We start from the raw sequence: 12,911 nt of genomic DNA on the forward strand, positions 1-12,911 counted from the left end.
TACTTTGGGATGTCTTCTTTCCAAAATGGGGTCATTTGGGGGGGATTTGTACTATCCTGGAATTTTAGCCCCTCATGAAACCTGACAGGTGCGCAGAAAAGTCAGAGATGCTTGAAAATGGGAAAATTCACTTTTGGCACCATAGTTTGTAAACGCTATAACTTTTACCCAATCCAATAAATATACACTGAATGGTTTTTTTTTTATCAAAGACATGTAGCAGAATAACTTTCGCGCTCAAATGTATAGGAAATTTTACTTTATTTGAAAAATGTCAGCACAGAAAGTTAAAGTCATTTTTTTGACAAAATTCATGTCTTTTTTGATGAATATAATAAAAAGTAAAACTCGCAGCAGCAATCAAATTGCACCGAAAGAAAGCTGTATTAGTGAGAAGAAAAGGAGGTAAAATTCTTTTAGGTGGTAGGTTGTATGACTGAGCAATAAACCGTGAAAGCTGCAGTGGTCCGAATGGAAAAAAAGGCTCTGGTCCTTAAGGGGTTTTATGACTGCAGTCCTTAAGTGTTTAAATATCAATGTAAAGATTAAATATTTCAATTTTTTTTTTTTTTTTTTTAAACTTGTAAATAGTGATGGATGGAAAAAATGCACCTTTATTTCCAAGTAAAATATTGTCGCCATACATTGTGATAGGGACATAATTTAAACGGTGTATTAACCGGGACAAATGGGCAAATACAATACGTGAGTTTTAATTATGGAGGCATGTATTATTTTAAAACTATAATGGCTGAAAACTGAGAAATGATTTTTTTTTCAGTTTTTTTTCTTATTCTTCCTGTTAAAATGCATTTACGGTAAAGTGGCTCTTAGCAAAATGTACCACCCAAAGAAAGCCTAATTGGTGACGGAAAAATAAGATATAGATCAGTTCATTGTGATAAGTAGTGATAAAGTTATAGGCTAATGAATGGGAGTTGAACATTGCTCGGATGCATAAAGTGAAAACGACTGAAGGCTGAAGTAGTTAAAGTGTACCAGAGGTCACAATATCTAAAGAATCAATACTTACCCGGGGCTTCCTCCAGCCCCATAAACACATGCGAGACTTACGCCGTCCTCCCGCGGTCTGCTGTTCAGCCGCATTCAGCCCCGGTAACTGGCTCAGTCGGGTCCAGTCTGGGTCTTTTGCGCATGCATGTATGCAGACTGGATGCAAGCACAGAGTACCTTACAGGCAGTCCCTAATGAGGTTTGGTACCCTTCAGGCAGTCACTGAGGTTTGGTAACCAATAAACACAATACCTAACAATGTGACAGGTGATATTGCTTGCTTGGCATTTGCAAAACTGTTAATTCCCATTATGCAATAAGACAGGAAACTGTCAGGACCCTGGCCACATCACATTGTGATGTGCCTTCCCCTAGGCCCTGCCGATGACCTATTCGAGAAAAGGTAATGATTTATTGGGGGAAAGGGGGTATCCGCTACTGATTGGGATAAAGTTCAATCCTGGGTTACATTGATCTTGGCTGCTAGAGCAAGTTTGGCAAGTGGCTGCTGAACTGCAGATCCCAGCAAGAAAGCAGCAGCATAATCTACCATACTGACTCTGGTTTATTCCAACAGATGAAGACAGACTTTCCAGGAGGAAGAGCATTGTGGACACCATCTCCATCCAGGTGGACATCCTGACCGGAAGCAGCACGGAGGATAAGGTGGGTGATCGACTCTCTGGGCCAGTGTCAGTGAAGCAGTGTCCGCACTTGTCCATGCAAAATCCTTATGCAGTTTTCCTCGGTTTTAGATCTTGATGGTTTTTTCTTGGGTTTTTGAGCACGTTTTGTATGCAATTTTTCAGATTGTGATTTTTTTCTGTGCTCATCACTGAAGTTATTTTACATGAGAATCTTTCTAACGTCAACAAAGAAATAGACCTTGGAGAGGTTGGACAGTGTGTAAAAGTTAATCTGTAAGAAAAAAGTTCCCCTAGGCCATACTTACCTCAGGAGGGGGAAGCCTCTGGATCCTAAAGAGGCTTCCCCCTTCCTCCTCAGTAGAGGGAATCCAGCTCTGGGACCCCCGAAGGTCTCCTGGCTGGCGTGCATATGCAGGTGCAATAGAGGCTCTCCGGCTTGGGCTCCAGAAGAAATATCCGGGGTCCACTCTACTGCGCAGTAGCGGGCTCGGCTATTTCTGCCTGAGCGGAGTACAGCTACTACTCCGGCGGGCAGAAGTAAATATTGTCCGCACACAGAGCTGCACTGAGCGGTGCACGCGGGAGTCTCAGAGACTCGATAGGTGCCCGCAGCAGTGCCTGTACAGATGGGACTCTGAAGGTCCCCTCCCCAGGCTTCCTGTACCAACAGCGGTGACATCACCTGTCAACATGAGAGGCGCTCCTGCTGTGTCCCTGAGCGGCTGACACAGTGCTCAATAGGAACGGTCAATGCAGGCAGGGGGAAGAGAGGCAGTGGGCCTCTGAAATATTACAAATTATGCACCCCTCCACAGCGTTGGCGTGTCCCACGCCGCTGTCGTAAATGCAGGAACGGATTAAATTAGAAAGTACGATTTTTATTTATCTATACCGAACATTAAATGGCTCCGCTATAGGCGCACATGTAAAACGTCGCTAATAGCAGCTATAACGGTAAATTGGGCGCCAGAGTCACCTGATAAAGTAACGGGCGATATGACTGCCCACTATAGAAACTGCAGCTATGAATGTAGCGAACGCCACGGCACCCGCTATTTGCTGCCTGCAGGAGCCCTCAGAAGGCTTCAGAAGCATTCGTGACCCCAATGCAAGACTCCATCTTGCATGGGTTTGCTGGAACAGACCCTATTCTATTGATTTGAGGAAGCGGGTAGGACCCGTGAAACGTGTCATCTTTTGTGACCAATAATGTCTTCTAAAAGCTACTCCTCATCGGAGAACAGCGGCAGCAGCAGGATAAAAATGGATAAAACCTTTAAAATTTGCTTGGATGAAGTGGTGGATTTACCTTCATAAAGCAGACACGAAAGACTGTGAATAGTGGCAATCACATTTATTATATAGTACCCCAAAAAGTGCAGTGCAACGCGTTTCGCAGGCTAAGCCTGCTTCATCAGGTAATAAACGTGGGGACACCTGTTATTGCCGAAATTCTGTTTTGTCCCCACGTTGCCCGATGAAGCGGGCTTGGCCTGCGAAACGCGTTGCACTGCACTTTTTGGGGTACTATATAATAAATGTGATTGCTACTATTCAGTCTTTCGTGTCTGCTTTATGGAGGTAAGTCCACCACTTCAAGCAAATTTTAAAGGTTTTATCCGCTTTTATCCTGCTGGCGCCTCTGTTCTCCTACTGCTATACCGTGTCCACCCCTGGTGGAGGGGTGATCTACCCCTTTTTCTGATCTACAGAGAGCGACTTCTTATCCCTGAGTGGGGACAGGTCTAATCTCCTCACCTGCCTATACAGTGGTTGCCTTTGTGGTAACCCACGCTTGTGAGTATACTCTTCTCACTGATTATCATTACTTTATTTTTGCATAACATTCTACAGTATATTGGGCTCTCGGTTTCTCTAAATTTTAACTCCTCATCGGAGGTAAGTTTGTTTACTCCTAGTAGCTTTTAAGAGCTGTATACACCCTGGGTGCCTCCTCCATTCCATGGTGTCATGTTTAATGTCCCTTCAGGCCTACCTACAGAAATAATTTTTAATTGTAGAATCTCATTCAAACTAGTGGCAGGGGTGCTTTAAGTGGACAGCTTTAAAGGACAACTGAAGTGAGATGAATATGGAGGCTGCCATATTTATTTCCATTTAAGCAATACCAGTTACCTGGCTATCCTGCTGATCCTCTGCCTCTAATACTTTCATCCATAGACCCTGAACAGGCATGCAGCTGAATTGCTGCATGCTTGTTCAGGGTCTATGGTTAAATGTATTAGAGGCAGAGGATCAGCAGGACAGGGGGGCGACTGGTATTGCATAAAAGGAAATAAAAATAGCAGCCTCGTACGCCTCTCACTTCAGTTGTCCTTTAAAGTGGTATAAAACTCAACCTTTCTTCTTTGCTGCTCTAAAACATTATTTACAGCATATAATAGACGACCACAATTTATTTTAGAACAGCATTCAAAGGGTTAAAACACCGGACTTACTTTTTCAATAGAAAGCTCCCTGCAAGGAGATCTGCATCCGAACTGGTGATAACATTATCTTGTGTTTGCTTAATTGTAGCAGAGAGGAATGTAAACATTCCCTGACTGTGCAGAAACTTTTTCTAACATGTCCAGAACCGGGCATTACTGGGTACATTACAATATAAATACACCAGTTATAAATAAAATGCAATGGCAGCTTCCAGAGCAAATAAAACTGTACTTTGGGAACTTGTAATTTCTAAATGAATAATAATACTTGCGCACAAAAGCAAATATGACAACTGTATGGGTAATAAAACGTAGGAAAACACGTTTTTATTGAATATTATGTCAGCGTTTAATACCGCTTTAAGCCATAATAATAAATGCCTCCTTTCTTTCTTTGTAGGTGAACACTGAGGAAATTACATTTGAGTCACTGAAAAAAGCCATTGGTAAGACCTTTTGTTTATATACTTACCTGTTCAAAATAACGTGTCTCCGAACACCTCCCAGGACTCTGCTTATACATGGTGACGTTATGTAGGCCATCCCATCTACCGGGGAAATCTGAAAAGGGTGTGGCCCAGAGCGTTGTTGGGTTGGACAGGATAGTAGGAGGAGCACACTTAGGGGAAGGGCAGAAGCTCTCAGGAGGAGGAGTTAGAGAAAGGATCTGGAAAACAGAGAAATGTTACTTTAACCTCCTTGGCGGTAACTGCGTGTGTGACACGGGGTAAGCCGCCGGAGGGTGCTGCTCAGGCCCTGCTGGGCCGATTTACATAATTTTTTTTTTTCAAACAAGCAGCTAGCACTTTGCTAGCTGCGTGTTTGGTCTGATCGCCGCCGCCGATGCGCCGCTACCTGCCGCGATACAGGCCCCCCCGCCCGCATACCCCTTGCGCAGCCTGACCAATCGGCGCCAGGCTGCTCTATGGGGTGGATCGGGATTCCCTGTGACCTCATGACGTCGGCGACGTAGATGATGTCACTCCGATCATTGCCATGGCGACGGGGGAAGCCCTCAAGGAAATCTCGTTCAGAACGGGATTTCCTTATGGGCAAGCGGTGCCGGCGGCGATCGGACGCTACGGGGGGACGCCGCAGGGAGAGGGGAAGCATGTAGCTAGCGCTAGGCTAGCTAAATGCTAAAAAAAAGTGAAAAAAACCTTCCCGCAGCCACGGGAGTCATACCGCCAGGGGGGTTAAAGGACCAATATCATGAAAAAATGTTAAAATTAAAAATGCACAAAAGTACATTTCTCCCAGAGTAAAATCCAGTATAAATGCTGTTACTCCTATGTCGCTGTCACTTAAATGAGACAGTGAAAATCTGACAGTCTAGCCCATCTCCTCATGGGTAATTTTCAGTATTTGCTTCATTTGTTACGCAAAACAAAAGCTTGCCTTCTTAAAACAGAAGGTATTTGTGATTATTCAAATTGGCGTGAACATATGTCTCCCACAATGCATCACTGCTGAATATGAAAATCATCCTCTGTACAATTAACAAGTTGACACATAAGTGCATTCCAGCGGTTCTGGGGGTGTGGCTAGCTTACAGGGACAACAAAGGGATGATTTGTATATTCAGCAGTGATGCATTGTGGAAGACATCATATGCTCACTCTTTTCTGAATAATGGCAAATACCTCCTGTTTTAAGAAGGCAAACTTCTGTTTTGCATAGCATTTTAGTAAGGGGGCTTTTTGGTCCTTTGTAGCCCCCTTACACACTCCTAGGAGTTCTGGTTCTTCATGAGCTTGCTGGGTAGTCTGTAACTCTTCTCTTTTATACCAAAGCACTCTAAGGAAAGAATCTTCCGGCCATCTTCCCTACTTGCTTGCACACTATTCTGGCAGTTAGACTGAGCAACTGCCATTCACTAAGTGCTTTTGAAAATAAAGAAACTCCTGAGAATCCCTCATGAGGAGATGGACTAGTTTTTTTTTAGGATGCTTAAAGGACTTACGAGGCGAGCATTGAAAAAGTTAAGTACCTCATGTCCTTTGTAGTCCTTAGGGCAAACTATCGGCACCTTCCTTTCAACTGACTGGAGCTCGGATCAGCGAATCCACTTTGCATCGCCAGCCCCGACCCTGCCCCGGGTCGCCTTATCAGACGGCGACTAGTATCGCCGGTTTAAAAGTTCCAGCGTCTGCGCACTTCTCTTAGCCCAGTGCGGCTGCGCAGGTATTCTGTGATGTCTGCGGCCGTCCTCGCTCCTATCACTCTGTTGTACGTCATGTGGGCGTGACCACAAGACCGCCCACATGACATGAATGATGTAAAAGTCAGCCGCGCCCCCTCAGCAGAGACGAGCAGCACTGAGGGACGCAAGACGTGACTTGTCATATACTTGCGCTGACATTTTTTTTGAAGAGTACTTCAGGGTCGGGGCTGGCAATGCAGAGTGGATTCGCTGATCCGAGCTCCAGTCAGTTGAAAGGAAGGTGCCGATAGTTTGCCCTAAGGACTACAAAGGACATGAGGTACTTAACTTTTTTTTCAATGCTCGCCTCGTAAGTCCTTTAAGTATCCCTTTAAACCGGCACAAACCCCATAAGAGCAAAAACTTTTTTTTTTTTTTTTTAAATGTAATCCTTGTAAAAATCTTGCTACTGAATCATAGTTAAAAAGAAATTGCACCTTCACAAAAACGTTACAGGTAGATTTATAGGTTTGTGATACCAAAGGAAAATGACTGTTTATGTGAAAAAGTAATATTTCCTTGTTCACTGGATTAAAGTGGGATTGTCAGCCACAAAATCAAATTCAATGTACCCACTGCTCTGTGTTTATTATGCAGTCTACAACCCAACCCTGCACTGCAAGCATTCCAATCTAATCATAAATGTTTCTGCTGTAATAAATCTTATCTCAGTCAGCCTGGATCTATTCTGGTAAATTGCCGGGGAGAGGGAAGCTTATCTCCCCTCCCACATTCCTGCTTCTCACTGATTGGCTGAGGACAGTTCAGTGTGACACGTGGCTGAGAAGGCTGAAATATGATCTATGCTGTGCTCAAGTGTGTTTACAAAGCAAGCCAGATATGACAGAGTAGTTTCTAGGATAAAAAAAAAAGTAGGGGAGGAAATTACATCAGGATTGGCTTCAGTCAGAGGCAGGAAAGATGGAAAATGTCTGAAACCATTTTCTTTTTATTTACTATATAAAATTTACTGAAATCCAAACATGGACAGTGCGTTACAAATGTTACGTAAGTAGATCAAGTATTTATCTTGTATTTTTCTTCTCTGTCCAAACAGACAACACGGGGATGGAGGAGCAGGAGAAGGAGAAGAGGCGTCTGGTGATAGAGAAGTTCCAGAAGGCACCATTTGAGGAAATCGCGGCACAGTGTGAATCTAAGGTGAGCCTTAATAGCTGAGGTGTGCAGCATTATGAGGAGATCAGGCAGGAGGCGGATCCAAGGGAAAAATGGTGTGCTGTTAGAGCAGAGATGACTGACATTCGTGTTTTTCACCTCCCCATTATTGAATTCTAAAGCACCAACATATTTTCCGTGGTGCTGTACAGAACGCTTAACGATTTCAAAGGTTGGAGAGTGACGGATGTGTGGTGGAAGGGGATTCCAGAGGTGGGGTGAAGCACGTGAGAAATATTGTATTCTTGAATTAGTGTTTTTCACCTCCCCATTATTGATTTATAAAGCATCAACATATATCCCGTGGCGCTGAACAAAGCAACGGACAACGGATAAAGAATAATACATATAAGTGTATGATTAAAATATATACATTGATACATAATACAGAGTTGGTAGACATTGTAATTACAGTGCCAAATGTAACATGATGATCAAAATACATAGCAAATCCCAAGACACAAAAGGTTGAGAGAGCCCTGCCCTTGTGATCTTGCAATATAAAGGAATAGGGAGGAAACAAGGTGGAGTAAAATGCAACGTACTGTATACCTAGAGGCCGAGGTTAATGGGGAGGGGGGGTGGCCTAAGTTAGAGCGCATGCTTGTTTGAAAAAATGAGTTATGCGAGAGCGCTTAAAGATTTCAAAGGTTGGAGAGTGACAGATGTCTGGTGGAAGGGGATTCCAGAGAAGGGGTGAAGCACGTGAGAAATCTTGTATACGTGAATGCGAGGAGGTGATTCTAGAGGAGGACAGAAGAAGGTTGTGTGCAGGGTGAAGATTGTGGTTGGGGTGGTATCGGGAGACTAGAACATTTAGGAGAAAAAAGTTAATTGAATAAGGGCCAGAGGGAGTTGAATTTACTCAGCAGGGACGCAAGCAGCAATAAAAACTTTGGAGGTTCCCACATTTCTCCCTTGAAGAGAAAAGAATGAAAGCTTACGATTGGTGGGGAGGGGATCGTTACAAAGGGGCTGTCATACTTTGCTAATGCTTTGTAGTGATTTTTACATGTATATATTTTTTATTGTTTTTACAGGCCAACCTGCTGCATGATAAATTGGCGCAGATACTGGAGCTGACCATAAGGTAATGTATCCAGCTATAGTCGGATAGCAGTCATAGAGAGTGCATGTGAACAACAAATAAGATAATCTATATCAAACACTATACCATTGTCATGGTTGCAGGCCAGCATGATATGAATCATTGGAATTTACCTGTTCCCCCTATAAAGAGCATAATTGCAAGGTGTTCCATCAGTTTGACAAAGTAGTAGATATTTTGAGGATTTTTTTTAACCCATTACCAGCTTCAAGGGAATTATCTAGTTTGGGATAGTACACTGCTCTCGACCTCAGCCGATATAACTGATTGTGCTGTAAATTCTTGGAATGCTTTGATGTCTCTCTGCTAGCAGAAACAATAGAAACTGAAAGCAGAAGTCCTCTTATTGTCTCACACTGCCCCCTAGTAGCAAGGAAAGTTAACAAATAAAAAAAATAAAAAATGTCTGCATTAATACTGTTGTTGGAGTGTGTAACACATACATACTTACACTCCCAAAGCACCCAACCCCCCCCCCCCCCCCCCCCCCCCCCCTCAAAAAAAAAATTACTTGTAAAAAAAAATCTGTTTAAAAAAAATACATAAATAGTTGTTAGGGACTCACCTTTTTTTTTATCTATATTTTATGAGGGAAAATTACTTTTACTTTACTACATAGGGGCTTGTAATTATGGACCGGACAAAAACAAAACAGAAAAATAACACCTATATTTCAAAATAATATATTGTCGCCATACATTGTGATAGGGACATAAGTTAAACTGTTTAATAATCGGGACAACTGGGCAAATGTCAGTTTTATCCACAGGAGAATGTTTCATTTTAAAACTATAAAGGCAGAAAACTGAGAAATAATGTTTTACATTAGTTTCTTATTTTTTTCCATAAAAAATTCTTAGCAATATGTACTACCCACAGAAAGCCTAATTGGTGACGAAAGAAACAAGGTATAGAACATTTTCATGTGATAAGTAGTAATAAAGTTATTAGGGAATATAAGGGAGGAGAACTGATAGGTGAAAATTGCTCTGGTCCATTAGGGTAAAAACCCTTGGGGGTTAACTGGTTAATAACGTTTTTTGACTTTTTTTTTTCTCCCCTTTTTCAGGCCACCCCCCAGCCCCTCCGGAACCATCACCATCACAGCCGGACACGCCCAGTACCAGTCCGTCCCAGTCTATGAGATGAAGTTCCCCGACCTGTGCGTTTACTGAGCCGCAGACCCCCAGACTCCTCCATCCAGGGGTCCCACAGTTGTAGGAATAGATCCGCTTCACAGTATTAGCAGAAACTCCATGAAACGAGTAAGGGAGGGTGTTAGTGCTGTTACATAAACACGTGAGAATGACTCATGCGTGAGATTAGGACTGTTTCTTCAGATCACCAAAAAACTATGAAAAACAATCAAAAATTAAGCAAACAGCAAAACCGTCTTATTGTGTAAGATCTGTGTACTGACTGTGATGTAACGTTTTAATTCTAGAAGCCAAGTAAGAATATAGCCATTATGAGCTTGTTAGTTGCCGTAGCTCTTTGCCCCACACACAGTTCATATTAAATTGTGACTTCGATTTCATTTTAGAAAGAAAAAACAATCCTCATTAGATCAGCTGTGTACATTGTAAAGGTTTTACAGAGTTTTATTCAGAAGTTTTTATCTATTTCTATTTTGGCGTTAATCACAAAAGCAATTGCAGTGTGTTTCCGACAGGAAGTGGTAAGTGGAGGGAGGTGTGTTTTAAAGGACAGCTGAAGTGAAAGGAATATGGAGTCTGCCGTATGTATTTCCTTGTAACCAATGCAGATTGCCTGGCTGTACTGCTGATCCTCTGCCTCTGATACTTTTAGGCATAGACCCTGAACAAGCATGCAGATCAGATGCTCTGACTGCAGTCTGACTGAATTAGCTGTATGCTTGTTTCAGGTGTGTTATTCCAATGCTGGAAGATCAGCAGTATGCCAGGCAACTGGTATTTGTCAAAACAAAAGGAAATTGAAAGCCCACAATAGTGTAGTATGTTAAAGTCACGTTAAAGGGGCACTATAGTGAGAAAATTGTAAATGTGTGCAAACAGACAAATAAGAAGTACGTTTTTTCCAGAGTAAAATGAGCCATAAATTAGTTTCTCCTATGTTGCTGTCACTTACAGTAGGTAGTAAAAATCTGACAGAAGTGACAGGTTTTGGACTAGTCCATCTTTTCATAGGGGATTCTCAGCAAGGCTTTTATTCTTTATAAAGATATTCCTTAAATAGAAACTCCAACCTAGAATTGAACTTTATCCCAATCAGTAGCTGATACCCCCTTTTACATGAGAAATATAATGATTTTCACAAACAGACCATCAGGGGGCGCTGTATGACTGATTTTGTGCTGAAACCCCTCCCACAAGAAGCTCTGAGTACCGCGGTACTCTGGGCAAACTGCCACAATGTAACAATGTTCACAGACAGGAATTAGCTGTTTACAGCTGTCTCTAAGGGCTTGTTTCCACTGTTGCGACGCGATTTCAGCCGCATTCCGACGCTTGTAAAAACGCATGCGGATGAGTTTCCGCATGCGTTTTTACCCGCGATTTCGCATGGCAGGGTGCCATGCGAAATTAACCATGACACTGCCAGGGCTAAATAAAATTGAAAAAGGTGCGAAATCGCGGGTAAAAACGCATGTAACAAACGCATGCGTTTTTACTATTAAATACATTAGCGGCGATTCGCACGGATTCCCGACGCAGGCGAAATCGTTGGCTCTTTTGTGCGTTTTTTTCACGCTGAAAAAAACGCACCTCAACAACGCTACAGTGGAAACAGGCCCATCCACTTGCATTACATGTGCGGATCTGCATGCGTTGGACGCATGCAGATTCGCGATAGTGGGAACGAGCCCTAACAGCCAAAACAGCTAGGAGCAGCTACATAACCTGCCCACAGTAACAATGTCACCATGTAATACATGTCAGAATGTGAATCTGGGAGAGGAAAGATTTTACAATGAGCAAACACTGACTAAATCATTTATACATAATTATGGTAAAAAATGAAGCACTTTTTTTACTACATTATTTTCACTGGAGTTCCTCTTTAAAAATGATTTAAACAATGATGCTGGCCAGCTTCCCTGTTTGCTACACAGTTTTTTGGCAGTTAGACAGAGCAACTGCCATTTATTAAAGGGAACCTTAACTGAGAGGGATATGGATATTTCCTTTTAAACAATACCAGTTGCCTGGCAGTCCTGCTGAACTCGTTGGATCGAGTAGGGGCTGAATCACACACCTGAAACAAGCATGCAGCTATTCCAGTCTGACTTGAGTCAGAGCACCTGATCTGCATGCTTGTTGAGGGGCTGTGGCTAAAAGTATTAGAGACACAGGATCAGCAGGAGAGTCAGGCAACAGGTATTGTTTTAAAAGGAAAAATCCATATCCTTCTCAGTTTAGGTTCCCTTTAAGTGCTTTTGAAAATGCATAAATCCCTGAGAATCCCCCATGAACAGATGGACTAGTCCAGAACCTGTTGCTTCTGTCATATTTCTACTACCTACTGTGACAGCAACATAGGAGGAAAGTAATTTATGGCTCATTTTACTCTGGAAAAAACATACTTCTTATTTTTATATGTTTGCATATATTTTAATTTTACAATTTTTCACTATACTGCCCCTTTAAGTAGAATAAAATCAATGTGAATGAATATTCACAAGGAAGGGTAACTGCTAATGCAACCACTCTATAGGCCGGTGGGGAGATTAAACCTGACTACACTCGGGTTTAGAATTTGCTCTCTGTAGATCAGAAAATAGGGAGTATGACCCCTCCATGAAGGGTGGACATACTTATAGGTAATAGGACAAAACAGAGGAGCCAGGAAGAATAAAATACTAAAAACTGGTTAAAAATGGGAGGTTGTAGCGGACTTGCCTCCCCACTAAAGACCAAATGGTCTGATTCAGGCAAAATTTTATTGCATACGCCTCAAAACAATGCAACGCGTTTCACAGGTGTTTCACTACTTCTTCAGGAGGTTAACAGAAGTAACTGATTACGATCTCTTAGCAGAGGAGCCTGTGCCTGCTAAGAGCTCGTAATCAGTTACTCTTGTCAATTGTCTGAAGAAGCTGGTGAAAAACAGGCAAATGTTGCATTATTTTGTGTAGTAGTCAATAAAATGTTGCCTGAGTCAGTCAAGTAGAGTCTTCAGTGGAGGGGTAAGCCCACCACTACCCATTTTTAAATGATTTTTAGTGTATTTTAATTCTTCCTGGCACCTCTGTTTTGTCCTATTACCTATAGGCAACTGGTGTTTAAAATGAAATAAATGTGGCAACCTCCATAGCACTCTCGGTTCATTTG

At 42.4% G+C, this 12,911-nt stretch overlaps 1 protein-coding gene across 1 annotated transcript in view; it reads left to right on the forward strand.

Annotated features, from left to right (window-relative positions):
- The window catches only part of EFR3A (EFR3 homolog A), a 180,765-nt gene extending 170,858 nt beyond the window's left edge, over positions 1–9,907 (forward strand). The window contains exons 20-24 of the mRNA XM_068238033.1: positions 1,592–1,680; positions 4,512–4,557; positions 7,372–7,475; positions 8,531–8,580; positions 9,668–9,907. Of these exons, the coding sequence (XP_068094134.1) occupies positions 1,592–1,680; positions 4,512–4,557; positions 7,372–7,475; positions 8,531–8,580; positions 9,668–9,773 (395 nt within the window). The 3' untranslated portion in view covers positions 9,774–9,907. The remainder of the gene's footprint in view (positions 1–1,591; positions 1,681–4,511; positions 4,558–7,371; positions 7,476–8,530; positions 8,581–9,667) is intronic.
- The last annotated feature ends 3,004 nt before the right edge of the window (positions 9,908–12,911 follow it).

The sequence above is a fragment of the Hyperolius riggenbachi genome, chromosome 5 (genome assembly GCF_040937935.1).
Source record: "Hyperolius riggenbachi isolate aHypRig1 chromosome 5, aHypRig1.pri, whole genome shotgun sequence".
Taxonomy (NCBI): domain Eukaryota; kingdom Metazoa; phylum Chordata; class Amphibia; order Anura; family Hyperoliidae; genus Hyperolius; species Hyperolius riggenbachi.